This window comes from Rhinolophus sinicus, chromosome 1 (genome assembly GCF_057876585.1).
Source record: "Rhinolophus sinicus isolate RSI-liver-muscle chromosome 1, RSI-T2T, whole genome shotgun sequence".
In the NCBI taxonomy this organism is placed as follows: Eukaryota; Metazoa; Chordata; class Mammalia; order Chiroptera; family Rhinolophidae; genus Rhinolophus; species Rhinolophus sinicus.
The window spans coordinates 199687027-199703231 of NC_142501.1; the positions used below are offsets into that span (position 1 = coordinate 199687027).

At 38.5% G+C, this 16205-nt stretch overlaps 1 protein-coding gene across 5 annotated transcripts in view; it reads left to right on the forward strand.

The window, feature by feature from the left end:
• PPARGC1A (PPARG coactivator 1 alpha) overlaps positions 1 to 16205 on the forward strand; it is a 624837-nt gene that overhangs the window by 518089 nt on the left and 90543 nt on the right. The window contains exon 1 of one of the 5 annotated variants that reach the window (XM_019743878.3): positions 12431 to 12588. The exons of 3 other annotated variants lie outside the window; for them this stretch is intronic. In XM_019743878.3, the coding sequence (XP_019599437.2) occupies positions 12541 to 12588 (48 nt within the window). In that variant the 5' untranslated portion in view covers positions 12431 to 12540. Of the gene's footprint in view, positions 1 to 12430; positions 12589 to 13450; positions 13590 to 16205 lie in introns of those variants that run through there. One more of the 5 variants, XM_074321880.2, reaches the window with a different exon arrangement.

Sequence of the window (16205 nt, forward strand, 5' to 3'; positions counted from 1 at the left end):
TTGTTACCAACAATTGCAGAAAACCTGCTGTTATTGAAGTTGTTCATTATTTTAATAGTATTATAACATGCATCTGAATTTGAATATCTGTACCAACTTGCAAATTATATAGTTGTTAGACAAAATAGGTGGAAAACGGAGTCTCTGAGAGTGTAAATTATATTCTTGGGGCACATCAAATCAATGTCCTATTAATTTGCAGTCTTCCCATGATGCACACCTTCAATTAACTTAATAGTTGAGGTGATGTTTGGTATCTTTTCTCAAATCCTAAAAATAGAGTACATAGCATGGGCTAAGACCCCCTGGTTCATCTCATCTTTCCCCCAGTGTAGGATTTTCCTCTGAACCATTACCAGTGTTATAAAATATGATTGATATTAATTATTTTTTGTGAAGTACTGCATTCCTTAACATGAACTGAACTAGAAATAAATATATTACCATGAATTAAGATTTTTGCTAGTCGCAAAAAAGAATTGGATGAAGGCACCTATGTGAAATCCTAAGTACAGGCATCAAATTGAATTAATGCCAGCACTGCCTTGAGATTAATTTGAGTACTGAATAAGAAACAGTATACCATAACATAACTGTGTTTACTGAATCATTTTTGGCATCAGAAACTAAAGCTACATTACAGATGCAACAACAGGCTTTTCTCCCTTGGAAGAGAGAGGCGGGTGCATTTTGTAATTAAAGTGAATGTTACCCTCTGAAAAATGCCTCTAGTCTCCAGGAAGAAAACAAGTCTTCTTAAGAACATTGCATCCCTGTATCTCAGACTTTGCATGATCTGTTTGTGTTGCTCTGGCCTTCTTCTGCATCCCATTAGGGTTTTGTAATGTGATCAGCTCTATTTTCTATACCTTCTTAATCTGGAGTACTGGGTAGACCTCAGTTTATAAATTTGCATCTCATTATTCTGTATATGTTTGGAAAACACAGGGAAGGTGTTGGAAAGATGGATTGGCTCAGGGATGTTCTAGAAGGGACTCCTGGTTATCTAGGGAGGATGGATTGTACAGCATTTAATGTAGTGTTGCACGAGCTGAATATTGGAAAGTCCCAAGGATCCCTTTTCATGGACTGGGATGTGAATGGTGCCCCCTAGGGGTGTGCATTGCTCAGGCCCTGCTCTAATACCCTTTTTCATTCTGACGTTACCTGATTCTACAATTCATTAATTTTATTTGTCTGTATGAAATAACTTACTTGAGGGTCAATGCAAAACTTGAAACCAGCACTGTCATATTGGAGGATTCTGCACATCACCCGTGTAATTTAAATTTCCTAGTAGCCACATTTAGAAAAAATAAATTTAATATATTTTATTTTCCCCAATATATCCAAAATATTATATCAACATATAATCAATGTAAATTCTTAATGAGATATTTTAATTCAATTTTTTTATTCTAGAGCTTTGAAATGCTATTATATTTTACATTGAAAGCACATCTCACTTTGGATTAGACACATTTCAAGTGCTCAGTAGCCCGATGTGGGCCGTGGCTGCTGTATGGGACAGCCCTGTTTTCAGTTTATATGCCAACTTGTCAGCATTTCATTACATAGAAAAACTACTTGCGAAAAAAACCTTAAATGTTTAAGACACAATATAACGTATCTTTTATGTCATTGTTATCCATTTAAAAAGTGTGCATGATTAATCACAAATGTGTGAGAAGACTGAATGCTAAGACAGTACAGTTGATAGGCCACCGGTGGCAAAATTGACTTTATGTTGAACTGTTTTGCTCCTGTGGCTTTGTTTTCCATTCTTCCCCCATAGATATCATCCTTTTAAAACATGGTTTGATACTTCGTGGTTGTTCTTCTCTTGTTTGCAAACTCTTGTCAGTTTTCATGCACCATATGGATGTTTTGCTTCTCAGCAGAGCAACTCTTGAAAGCTTGTTTCTGCCCTTGCTGCTTCTGGTCTATTTAGAGGTAGAGCCAGGGCAGGACTAGTACTAGGCTGTTTTACTTTTCTTCAGGTATCGAGAAACTGATAGACACTTGGCATCCTGACAGCTTAGGTGATGACTCGAGGTGTGCACTCATAGAAAGTCAGCTTCATGTAAGACTTCAGAAGAAAGTCTGCCGTGCTTGTTTCTAGATCTTTTTTCGATGAGGAAGCCAGGCAAAGAGTCAACCTGTGCATTTATAGTAATGTTGGTTGGTGTGGCATTTGGGTTTTTTTTTTTTTTAAGATTTTATTGGGGAAGAGGAACAGGACTTTGTTGGGGAACAGTGTGTATTTCCAGGACTTCTTTTTATTGGGGAACAGCGGTGTGTTTTCCCCAGGACTCATCAGCTCCATCTAAGTCAAGTTGTTGTCCTTTCAATCTTAGTTGTGGAGTATTAGTATGTGAGTAGCAAGTATCATTATTGAGTACTTATTATATGCTGAGTGCTAGGCTTATATATATTATTTAACTATAACACCAAATATGCAAAATGCCTATTTATATTACCATTGTCATAGATGAGGAATCTGAGGCTCAGATAGTTTAGGAGAGTCGCTTAGGATCACATAGATAAATACTGACTGGCCCCCAAGGCCATGGTCTCAGAGAAGGGGACCACCTTGCCAAAACAAGTCAATGACACCCTTCAAAATGAAATTTGAGGGAAGGGCAAAATACTGAAGTTTTAGAGTTAGAAGTTTCCTCCATTTCATTCATGTAGCAAATACTTCCAGAGAACATCTAATCTTCTCCCATCTTTTGACAGAAGAGAAAATAGATCTAGAAAGTTGAGGTGGCTTTGCCCAAGGTCAAACAAACAAAGCTAGACATCAGGTCCTTTAATTCCTGCCCACTGCTATTTGCCCGTGTGGTTTCATGGACTCTTTAACAAGAGAATTTGAGCAGTAAGAATTTTTGTTTTTTAACTGAAAGATAGCAAACTTTAAAACTTTATCATATAAGAAGACTCCTTTCTCTTTCTTCTCAATGCATTTTAGGCTTTTGCTTGAAATATAATATGAATACTGAGAAGTGCATGTATTATAAAGGTTTAGCTCTGTGAATTTTCACTAACTTGAACATACCCATAGAATGAGCACTGACAGCAAGAAATAAACCACAACTAACTTTCTGGAGCCTCTTACCCCAGACCATGACCCCAGCTCCCAACTGCCATCCAAAGCAACCTCGATCCTGATATCCAGGTACTTAAATTAGGTATAGCTCTGTTTCTGTACTTATTTGTATAAAGAATAGAATAAAAAGGTGTGAACTTTTTTGGTGTGTCTGGCGTCTTTTGCTTCACATTATGTTTGTGGGATTTATCTACATTTTGATGTTTAGTCAAAGTTCATTCATTCTCATTGATGTATTTGGCTATACTTTTAAAGTGTAAAGCCTCAACAGCCATGATATTTTAAGTGGAATAACTAGGTTTATTGAACATTAATTATTATTTAAATTGCTTTTTTCTCCCTGGACATTATTAGTCATAGTTTCCCTTGATTCAGTCCTAAAACAAAATAACGAAGCTCAAATATGGTGCCATCCTGGATTCAGTGCAAGATACAATATAGCAAACCACTCTTGGCCTGGGTCGTTTTTGCAATATTCCACATAGGGTAATATAATAGAGGAGACAAAGAGGGCACAGTCTGAAAATACCCACAAGAGAGCGCTGAGTTGGGAGTTCCCACTCGCTAGCTTTGTGTGGCCCTGCAAAAGGTTAGGTGTGGCTTATTTTTAGGTGCCCTACGTCGAAATGGATCTAGTAAGATGGATGATAGAAAGTCACACCTCAGGAGTTGGCAGAGATTTTTGTTTTGAAAAGAGGTAGGAAAAGAATCCTTTCTGATCAGCTGCTTGGGTCAAAGTATAACCTGGGCTCTTTAAAGAATAATAGAGCTTTTGGCCTGTATAAAAGGGAAACTCTTACAAACTGCCTTTTGGAGATTGTTTCACAGGCCCAGAAATCAAGCTTTCTAATGTTAATTTTCTTGTGGCCTCTTTCCCTGGGTGCAGGAAAACGTGAAGTTAGCTATGCATGCCAGGGAGCCCTCCTGGAGCATCCAACATTGTATAAGAATAGCTGGTAGTTTAGCAAGGCCTGTCCTTACTGAGGTTTATCATTTATTTGGCCTGACTTGGCTTACTCCATTGTCACTGGTACTCCCTCTCCAAATTTTCTGTTGGGGAATTTAGTGTGCTTGTAGCTATTCACTCAGTCCTAACGTTATGTCTCCAAGCTGGGTGATATTAGATGGCTCTGAAGCAATGATGTACCTCCTGCTAAACAGAGTTGCATGCACAAAGAAAACAACTTGAAGAGGAAAACTCTGTAACTCCCAGTGATACATCAGCAATCGGTCCTGTGATATGGCTTGGTTTAATACAGTTGCTAATAATGCCATGATAAAATATTTTAGGCATATGACCATCTTTCCTCTCTCCACACCCGACAGTAATGGCTCAAATGATTCCCCTCAAATTAAAAAGAGGTCAGGTCTCCTTTTGCCAACTATAATGAGCTTTTTGTTGAAGGGGAGGGGAATGTTATGGCGGTGGGGAGCAAAATGCTTACTTTAAGTTCTTCTTTACCTAGATGTTATAGACCTTATTCCTATTGACAAAACCCTGAAGTTAGGAGCCATCCACTCTTCCTAATCTTCTCTATCTGAGTAATACCAATTCTTTCTTGTTGTAAAAAACAAATCACATGTGAGTAGATTAATTTCATCCATATGCAGGCATCAGTAAATAGTCACAATCACATCGGTTGCACATATATGTTTTTCACCCTTATTGTGCAAGCAGGGGATTAGTCTTACACATGGCCTGTGCCACTTAATAAAATTAATGATAAACAAGATGAATGCTTGCTTTTTCTCTGGGGCAACTACCTGGGCTTTGTAAGAAACCCGCGTGTAGATGCCTGTCTTCTCACACCGATATGTGTGGTTGAAAGGATTCTATTTCATGAGTTCTCATGTGATCTTTTTTTCTGGAATGGTTAGGAAGTTAAATATGCTTATGGCATGGAAACTGATGGATCTGTATTCTTTCAGCAAAGTTGAGCACCCGTTAGCTTGCTTGTACCTCCTCCCTGATTTCCGGTGCCTTTTGTACAATGAAACCTTTGGATTCACCCTGCACAAAGACATCTTCCCAAGTGGCCCGTCTCTGTCAAGGCAGACACATCATTGCATTTGAGAGTTGGCAGGGATCTTAGGTATAATTGAATCTGGCCATCTCCTTCGATAGATAAGGAAACTGAGGCTCAGAATCATTAAATGAGCTGCCCAAAGTTGAATTGTGGGCTAGTGACACATCTGAATGAGGACCCATGTTCTTTCTATCGTCCTTTTCCTTCCATTTGGGGCTAAATCAAGATCTACAAAGTCACTCTGCTTATCAGATAGACTTGAGCCTATGTAATCACTTTAAATCTCATGAGCTTGGCCTTGGTTCTAGCCTCATTATCCCTCTTCTCACAAAAATTCTTGACGGTCAAAATAATGGTCACCCAAGCGTATAGGAAGAGTGATTTGCAGGAAAGGCCCATGAAACTGCGAGAACGCTCACTTGAATAGGCTAATAGTGAAGCTTTTATGCCTGTGGACATAGTCAGCCTTTCAATGGCAAAGAGGGTGGGTTACCGTTCAGGTGCTACTGGGGGGCCCAGAAGGTGCTTCTCGCCCAAGAACAGGGCTCCAGTGTGACAGCATTTACACAGGTTGCTCCACATTTAGCAACAGACTGTGTTCCAGAAGTTCACTCGCAAGTTCACTGGCTTGAAACTTGGACCGCCTTTCCCTTATCTAGTCAATTTCAGTTGTCTCGGGTCGGAGCCACACTTCAAACCTCTCTTCCCTTCAGCTTTCTCCGACTGCCTTTCCATTTCCCCAGTCGATGAAATCTCTTCTTGAGAAATTTTCTTAATAATTTAACCATGCCATTCTTAAAGCATTTACTGTTCCCCCCCACCCCCCTTGGCATGTGGTGTTCAAATCTGTTAGGTACTAGAAGGGAAGAAAAAAAAAATAGGACTAAAACAAATAGATGCTTTTGTATAAATAAATGAAATCCCCTAACCCTACCAAGGATAATTACATTTTCTTTCAAATGTAAAGTTTATTTAACTCAGTTGATGACATTTCAAGATGAGAAAGTGCAGACAGTAGTGGCGTCTGGGGGTCAGTGGTGTAGGCCTACCTCTAAGCTAATAGTAGTTGATACCTTCCCTCTGCCTATAATTCAGGGCTCAGAAGGGTTCTAAAGTGCCCCTAGGGACGTCCCCCAGGGTTGCTCCTGAGCCTTGCATCCTGAGTGGAGTAGCTGACAGACTTGCAGTGATAGAGAAATGGCTGCCTTTTAAGTACATGAAGAATATTTGAGACTTATATCGAATGTCAGGAGCTCTATCGATTTTGCTACATTCCCCATATGTTAAGGAGGCATAGCTATAAGTCTGAATCTTTATATGTCTTTTAAAAATGAATAAGTCTTCTTCTTCTGAATATCAAAGTTATATAAATGTATCCTAGAAAATTTAAAAATGACAGAAAGGCACATAGATACACAAAGAAAATGTAAAAAGCACTTATAATGTCATCAGCCACTATTAACACCTTGTTATATAGTTTCCTTGTTCTCCTTCCTCTTCTTTCTTTCTCAGTGTATATATTTGTATGTGCATTTGTTGTGATTATAATTTTTACAAACGTAATTTTAAACCTTAATATATTTTGAACATTTTCTCATTATGCTATTATATATATTTTACAATAGTTTTAATGATATCATTGAATATATAATGAATATATGTTTATGAAGAAATATACTGCTCTAGAATTTATTTAACGAGGCCATTACCGTTGGACATTTAAACTGCTTTCAAGTTTTCAGCAATGTAAATAACTGTAGCATTTCAGTAATGTAAATAATGTAGCATTGACTCACACCAACAGTCTTTCCACATATCCCTTTGTTAGTTCCTTAAGATGAATTTCTAGAAGTAGAATTTCTGGGTTGATGGAGATGCCCATTTTAAACATATTTGATAAATACCACCTGCTGCTACTCTAGAAAAATGTGTGTCCATTTATAATCGTACCAGTAGCATTTAACATCTATTTTTGATTGAGCTGCTAAATGTGAGGGTCAGTCTTGGAAGTAGTCTTCTGGGTTGAGGAATTTTCTTCAAAAATCCTGTGTCTATTTGGGCTAGTGAATGGAAAGTTCGATTTTATATAAGTCATCACAAAATTTAGCTTAGACCGTAAGCTAATTGCTTCCTAAGATGTGAGTTTATTTTCTTTCTACATCACATTTTTAGGATATACGTATAAGCTCTGTTAGAGTAAAATTCAGATATCAAAGCATTGGAAAAATTTACAACAACAACAAAAAAAGCAAACCAAAACTCTTCCAAAGCTTGTCTGGTGGGATTTAAGAAAAACAAACAAACAAAAACAAAAACAAAAAACTTCATTTACTTAAGTCTTTCACTTTGAGACTAGTTAGAAAACACAATTTTCTCCCCTAAAATCAAGAAAAATTCATCTCATTAGGACTCAAGCTCTAGAAATAAGTACCAGAGGGAACTGTTTGACTAACAAATATTATTTCCAATTTAATAATTTGTGTGCCTCAGTTTTCTCTGGCCCTCACTGATTTCAGTTAGGGGATAAAATACCTTTCTTAGTAAGTAAACTGTTACGTTATTGAGATTCAGTAGCACTTTAAATTTTTGAATAGTACCAAATTGAATAAAATAGGATGTGCTTTTTTTTCAGTTTCAGTAAAGAAACATTGCTAAATAATCCTATTAAACATTTCTTGTCTAAATAATCAATAACTCACTGCATTATAGGTGAATTAACCTGAAATAATTAAGGTAAATGAAAATGTCTGTAGATGCACAAATACAGCAGTTAAGCATCAGACAAAATCAGATTTTAACCATCCTTTTTTAATCTCTCATCTGTGGGCCTAATAAGCATACTTTTTGCTTTATGCTTAGATTAGTCCAATTGACTGCAACTCGGATTAATTTTCACGTTATTTTTTTTGTTTTAATGTGAAAAATGCCAAAAGCAGATTTTGAGATCCACGTTAAAATACAGGCTAACTCAGTCAGTTGCACAGAGCTGGTCTGCAGAAGGTTTTACCGGAGATGAGAGATTTGTTACTGAGATTGTCTATCACCTCTAGTTTATGAAAAATAAATAAATAAATGGATGCTAGGAGGCATGAAAACTATCCTCTAACTCTCCTCTACTTGTTTCCCCAAAGGCGCTTCTGTGTAAAATAAGATTTGATTTTCGAGTGGTCATAGGCTAGAGGTTTTTGTTAATAGCTTACCTTGTTACCCACTCTTGTGCCCTGCACAGCCTCAGATTCAAACACGTCCCAGAGGCTCAGAGTCTGTGCTCAGAAACTGACTTGGAGAATCAGGATCCATTAGCTCCTCTAGATATTAAAAACAAGCACTTGGATGACTATTAGTAATGATTAACTTTAGAAAAATTAGCAATTCTGGGAGGATCCCTTTCTTTCCTGGAAGAATGCTCCAGACAGGCAGTATTCCCAGGAATGTTGATTTCCAGTTATATAAAGTTTCCTCAGGGGGTCTTTGCTATGCTTTTGATTGGGGAATGAGTATTATTTTTATGTATGAAACTTTGCTTCTTCCTATAAGGGCTTTCAGGAGTCTGTAGGCTCTTTTTATTTGCTCTCAAACCCCTCACTCTTATTTTCCTTTGTTGTAAATGGGTACACAGACAATCTTCATTGCATAGTTTGGAGGATTAAATTGATTGAGATGTGGCATATTGGATGCTGATTTTAATGTCTAGCTTATGCAAGTTCTGCTGTATCCGTTTTCTTCTCTGCTTTTCTTCCTTGAAAAGTTTTAGCATTAAACTTATTCTAGTATTGTTTATTGTAAGCTTATTAAAAGGGGCAAAGATATTTATACTAATAGCTCTTTATTTCTGAGTTCTCACCTGTGTACACTTATGACATAAAAATCAATTGTCTTTCTTATTGTCTGCTTGGGTATCTGAATCGTGGGTATTTGAGTTTGATTATGTTAAAGTTTTAGAAGTGGACAGTTGTCTGAAATATGTATGGTGGGAAAGCCTTTTGTGTTGGGCAGGAGGAGGGGAGGAAGGCTAAATGTTACATATACTTGGTCAAATATTTTTGTTGTACAATTAAATTATTCTTTTGAAGGTTTATTTTCTCTCGTCATTAACTCTAAGGATAGACTCTACTGCCGCCACCAATGTAGGAGCTTCGGGGAATGTTAACTGAACCACTGAAGGGAGAAATTCCATCAGGGAGGAATTTAGGCTCTGTGTAGATATGGAACCTTATGGGCCCTCAACAGATGTTAATAAATACCTTCTTCTATTGTTGAGACAAAATGGGGTTGATTCGGGTGTGAATTGTAATGGTTAGTGAAAGGACCTTGTACCTAAAAAGGGTGTGTTTTAAGGAGAAGAATAATCTGGGTATTGAGCGAAGGGACATTTTTTTTTTTTCCATATCAAATTATTCTCTATTTTCAAAGGTTGTCATTCCCCCTAAAATTGTGAATTCCCTTGTGTTCATGTCATATGCCTTCTTGGCAATCCTTGCAATACATTGCTGTGGACACAGTTAGGTTTCAATAGATCCTTGTTGATTGAAACTAAACGTTTGGAAATCTTGGAGGCAGAGTTGACGAAGGGGTGAAAGGAGGGTTGCAGGGAGGGAGGAAGAGAAACAGTCAAGACAGACACAGAATTAAATATAGAAACTGCCTGGGAAGCCAGAAAAGAGCAAGGTTGGTGAGCAACTAACAATTTATGTTCTCCTGAGAAAAGAAAAACACTGGACAGAAAAGAAATTTTAATCTGAAGAGCTAATTAAACAAATTATAAGACTTCTAAAACATTCTGCACCTTAAAATTGTAAATTTGATATTTAAAAAAATAGTGGAAATTACTCTAATTTGTCCACAGAAACCTATTTATATTTTAATTTGTACAGTAGTAGAAATTTGAGGGAAAATATACTATGCTGTAGTTTATAAATCACTTCAATGTTTTGATTGCTAACTAACCCTCTTTGTGATGGTGAGAAAAACAAAACAAAACAAAACAACATATAAAACCACCTCTGGTTTCAGTGGATGTGCTGATTTGATTAACAACAAGTGGAATTAGGTGGCAAAAAGACAAACAAGAAAACCCCAACAACACAACACGAGCAGTTTAAAATATCAAAAATAATACAAAATGTTCCAGTGTAAAGAACTTCTCTAATAGGTGTGAACAGGATTAAAAACAAACAAACAACAAACAAACAAAAACGTGTAATGGATGCCTAGCATTCGAGCACAATGAAAAATATCAGAATATCACGACACAAGGATCATGTGATAATAATGAATAAACATCAACCCTTCTTGGTCAAGTGACCAATATTATTTCACAGTTGACTGTGCTGAGGGGAGAGCCAATGACCTTTTCCCTGAATTTTAATAATTTACTGTAGTTTTACATTAAATCAGAATATAATTTCAAAGAAAATTAGTGTTTCTTTGTGGAGAGTGCAGAGTAATGCCACTGATTACAGGCATAAAAGTCTTCCTGAGGTTGTATCTTCCTGTTCTTGCTTGATTTAGAAAATTAAAACTACAGTAATTTTCCACTATTTGTAAGAAGGAAAATGAGCCAGTGACATGTATCCAGCTAATTTAAAATGTCAAAGCTTTGGCTATCTTTTTATCTTCAATAATGACAAACTGTCAATTTTATCACATTAGTCAGGAATTTACTAGCAACTTGTTGCAGATACCAGAGTAGACAAATCTCTTATAATATATGTAGTCTGAAAGAAGAAGCAACCTGGTATTTTTGTTTTCTGGGTTTTTTTTTTCCTGTTGTTAGTTTTTCTTTCTCTCCCTTTAATATTTGAGCAACTTTATAGTTAAAATATGTGTTAGAGCAAATTTCCATTTTTTCCTTTACAAGGAGAGGAACAGCAGAGAACAATTAAATTAACCTTAGTAAAAGAGGAGTTTAAGTTGATAGTGGTTTAAAAATTATTTTTAGATACCCGGGGAATTTTTTCAGATAAGTTATTAAGCAAAATAATTGAGCTGATTTTAAAAGTATATTGGGCTTAAAATTTTATAAAAGCATATATGATGAATATATGTTTGAATATATATGACTATATATGAACACACACACACACACACACACACACACACACACACACGTACATTTCCCTGGAACTTGGAAGGGTTAAGTAAGAGCCCTGTAGTGTTATGGTGTTTCTTGGTGGTATCTAGTATCTCGAGTTTGTTATGTATTCAATATGTAGTGTCATCATAAAACAGTTGCACCTGCATTAACCCTCATTGTCTCAGGGTAGAAGCTGGAAAAAAAAAATTAAAAAGCTCAAGAAATGAATATTTCTGCTAATAGCACGTTGGTATTTTTCCCTCACTCCACGGACATTCTTGATCTGGAACACAAACTGCACAACCCAGGGCATTAGGGTTGGAATCCAGTGTTTATTCAAAAAGACACCCTAAGGCAGTTAGAGAGGAAATGTTACATGTATGAAAAAAAGGCAGCTGGGAACCTAAGCTGATCTGAGCACAGCAGCAGCAACTGTATTTACTAACACTTGTTTTCTGGGAGCCTATGAGAGAAATGGAAATAATTAAAGGGACCTGAAAGGATGGTATTTTGTTTTTTGTTCTCCTTTTATGGAGCAAAGCTAAGTGCAGTGACACTTCAGGAGCTGGTGTTCCCTACCGCCAAGGGGACAGCCGATTTCTGGGTGGAGGAGTTTGTTTATATCTTCACAAATGCAGGTTGTTTTGTTGATAAAACAAGCAAAAACAAAACAAAACAAAAACCATGCCCCATTCTCTGCTTTCAAACACTTCTCCCAATTAGAAAATGTCTCATAAAAATGCATCATGTGATAAGCTCTTGCTTTAGTCCAAACCTAGCTAGAGCCCACTTGGAGGTCTTTAAAATTCTAGTCCTTAGGGAGTACACATTTTAGCTAAGAATATAGTAACTCTGTCGTGAAACAGGGAGATTTGCCACTTGCTTGTTTTGGAAGGAAAATAAATTAAAAAAAGATTGCAGGGGATTTTAGTTATTATATGGCCAGGGCTCCGTTTAGAGTCTGTGGCATTCAAAGCTGGATTTAATCACAGCATGATGCTCAAAGCCTCCAAAAGTCCAAGTGTTTCCTTTCTTTCTTTCTTTCCGTTTTCTTTTTTTTTTTTTTTTTGAGCGTTACTTCACTGAGGCAGAGGGCTGCCTTTGAGTGACGTCACGAGTTTGAGCAGCAAGCTGCACAGGAGAAGGGAGGCTGGGTGAGTGACAGCCCAGCCTACTTTTTAATAGCTTTGTCATGTGACTGGGGACTGTAGTAAGACAGGTGCCTTCAGTTCACTCTCAGTAAGGGGCTGGTTGCCTGCATGAGTGTGTGCTCTGTGTCACTGTGGATTGGACTTGAAAAAGCTTGACTGGCGTCATTCAGGAGCTGGATGGCGTGGGACATGTGCAACCAGGACTCTGTATGGAGTGACATCGAGGTGAGCTGGGGCTGGGCTCGGCATTGCAGCCAGGACTGAAGCTTCCCTCCAGATTCAATTATTCCTGTAAAGGGGGAAGGGCTTGGGCGAGGAGAGGAGGTAGAAAAGTAGCCCGGGCAGGAAAGGAATCTTAATCTTATCTTAACTCCAATAAGTTTGCTATTTTAAGGTGGCTTTGAGATGCCTTGAGCAAATCAAAGCTTAGCTGCTGTCATCTGTATCTGTTGCAGTTGGAAACTCTTTCCATGTGCCTTTGGCTCTGTTTCTACTCATATGCAATATTTATGCTCTAAGATATTGATATGAATCAGAAGCTGAAGTCTTTCCAGTGGTGTTTAGTGGCCTGGTTGGAAAAATGCCATCTCTATTTATAATAAGATGAAGATAAAAATATTAAAATGGATGTGCTCAAATAAAGTCAGTTTTGATTCTAGTCTAGTATTTTTTTTTTTTTTTTTCTGTGTTTGTGTTCATTAGACAGAGAACTCACAAAATCCTAAATAATCCTGCTGGGCTATTTTAGATTGCTTTTCCTACAGAACACAAAACAACGAAGCTGATTCCTTTAAAACTCCTCTATGTGGTTGAAAGATTTGGCCAGCAAATAGAAAGAAAATATATATCTATATGCCTTACAGTGCAAGGTTTTCCATTAGCGTCAGTGGCAGGGAAGCCAATGGTTAAATCTCGCTGTACCACGGAGAGCTGCCTGAAGCCGGAGAGAGAATAGAGTTTATGCAGGACTGTGTGTGGAGCTGCTCGCTGCTTGTGTAAAAATAGACGGCAATACATCAATCCCACAGTCTCTGCTGGCTACAATTCATACCGGGGGAAAAAAGCAAGCCGTTTGCTCCTAATCTCTGGAGTCTCCAGTGGCTAGCTGGGGGACGAGGAGCTAGCATGTTTGCATTCTGCACACTGCAATGCTCTCGGAAAGTTTGGGCAACTTGGGAAACAAGTGAAACTTTCTGTGGACGCTGGTGAGATGGACCCGAATTGAAGTGCGTGGGGGATCTGAGCTGCTAACAATGAACCTGGCAAAGGACTGCGAGGGCTTCCTCTGGGTAGCTGGGGGCACATAGGGTAAGGGGGAGGATTGAGTGCTACACGTGATTTGATTAAATAAGATGTCCATGAGGTGCAGAGATACACATCTAAAGTGAAAATAATTTGGCCAAGGCCGGCTGCGAGTGCATTTTTCCTATCTAGCCAGGCATGCCCTGGATTCTTAACTCTTTGCTGGGTTTGCAAATGTTGGCTCAGTTTGCCCTGTCTTGCCTTGGCAGATCGTACTTGCAGATTGTAATTGTTCTTGTTTTGATTTCTCGGTAAAACGGAATAGATATGGATAATTCATAATATGTAGCTGTTATGAGTCAGGGTTATAAGTGGCTTCAAAGTCCTAATTGTCTTCGAGTAGCTGGTGTGTCCTATGGGTGGTTGTCTGGATGGCACTGTGGGTCTCAGCTGCTGTAGTTTCATTTTTCTATCATGTATTATTCCTGATGCTGCTAGGAGTTGATTGAGGAACTAGATCTTATGGAAACATGACAGATTTATTTTAATCATTGGAATTCCTTGCAGTCATTTCCAAATAAGCATCAGAACCATTTAGAACAGAGGCCCTTTGATTTTTGTCTTAAGGAGGTGAGGTCTCGGGCTAATTGTCCAGCCCGAGATTGAGCTGTCGGTTGGCTGAGACTGGCCCGTGGTTTCTCTGTTGCATGGTAGGCAGCAAGCTGCTAGAAGCCCTGACTTCGCGGCGGCAGCTCTGGGAATCACCACCGCCAGTCTAAAATATTACGAGCAGCAGGTAGCGTAGGCAGCTTTCATTTTTTTGAATCATTAATGTTTGCTGTCATCCTAAAACGTATTATGCCCTTTTGCACATAATGACAGGACAGCACATTGGTTAATAAAGGCTGGTATCACTATAGCTACTCAGAGTCCCCTGTGTTTCACAGTTTAATGATGGTGATGTACAGTAAGGTTACTTAGATTGATAGAGACGACTCACATGACATACACCCCGCTAAGACGGCCATTCTTAACTGCCCCCCCACCCCCACTCGCTTTCCTGTCTTGACTAATTTTTTTTTAAGAAGATGCTTTTTTTTTTTTGCATTAATATAATTAATGTGGCCAAGTCCACTCTTTCTTCTCTCTCTCTTTAAAATTTACCATCAATGGCACAAAAACCTCCAAAAGGTTAATGGAGAATTATACTTAATTATAATGATTCATTATCATCAGTGCAGTTAAGCTAATTTATTGTCTGCTCCTTAACTAAGAGAAAAGTCTGTTGGGGTGAAATAGCATACAATAATTATCCTTTTGTGTTTAGTGACTGCTGTATCCTTTTAAATCTTATTATAAAATTAAGGCTCTGGTTGTGAAATAGCTGTCATAGTTGCAAAGAAGCCGGAGAATGTGGGTCTGTAACGGCCATAAAGCACACCTGTTACAGATGTATAGGGAAGCAGTAAATATCAGCATGGCAGATGAGGACACATACATGGCCTGGCCTGCTAAGTCTGGCATCGTCCAAAGGCCAAATATAAATGAATATCAGGGACACTTGCTACCAGTAATGTGTTTTAGATTAGCAGGATAATGCCACATTCAGAAGCACTGGTTTTATTAGCATGTCAGCATTGGAAAGAGCACATACACATTTTCAACCATAACAGAGGAGCAAAAAGGAGAGAGAAAGGAAAACGAACAGGTGAATTACAGCACAGTAAAATACACACACAAAAGCTCCGATCTTTGCAATGGTTTTCAAAAGTTACTTTAAAACATGTATTTAGGAAAAGTTAAAGGATTTGGAACTAGCCACGCCGAGGGAGGGCAGTTAAGAGAGAGACAGCAGGGAGTTGGTCACTGGTGGGTAGTCAGCATTCCAAACCACGGTTTCTAAGTTATGTTTTGCACAGCAGAGACTTCAGGCAGATGTAGAGATCTGCAGTTTTCTAACTTTTATTTTTGTTGTTGCTTTTGTTATTTATCCTTTTTTTAAAGGACTATCCCCCAGTGAAATCCTCGTGTTTTTTGCACCACTGATAAAGTGATCCCCTTATCTCTGAATTGGGTGCGTGGTGGAAGAGTTAACACGGTGTGTTTGTGCTTGGAGGGTAAGCAGTGTGGGCAAGTTGGAGACTGGGAAGCGTTACACCCAAAACAAAACGTGAACCTTGTGCCAGCATAAAATCTCTTCGGCCGGCCTCCTCTTCCTTACAAACCTAGTCAAGTATACGGATCTGTAACTGGGCTAGCTCGGATAATAAAAAGGGAAAGACCAATAAAAATGATAAGCGAAGAGTTTAGATGGAGAGGATTGCCCGTTCTTTGCATTGCCTCTGTGCCTGCCCACTGGGCTCTCACTGGGGCCTGGTGGTCTGAGGGAAGAACTGCAGGGATTTTCAGGCTCCTCCCAGCCTCCCCTTACCAACTGCTGACTCCTAGCCAGGACCTACTTCCCAGTGTGGTGCCTAGGGTCACGCTGCCGCATATGACCCGTGTAATACAGCCTGCCAGCGATGACAGGGGTGCTGGAGAACAATATCCGCAGAAAACTTATTTTATTCAAAATCTAAATGTCAAGCAGCATACTCGGT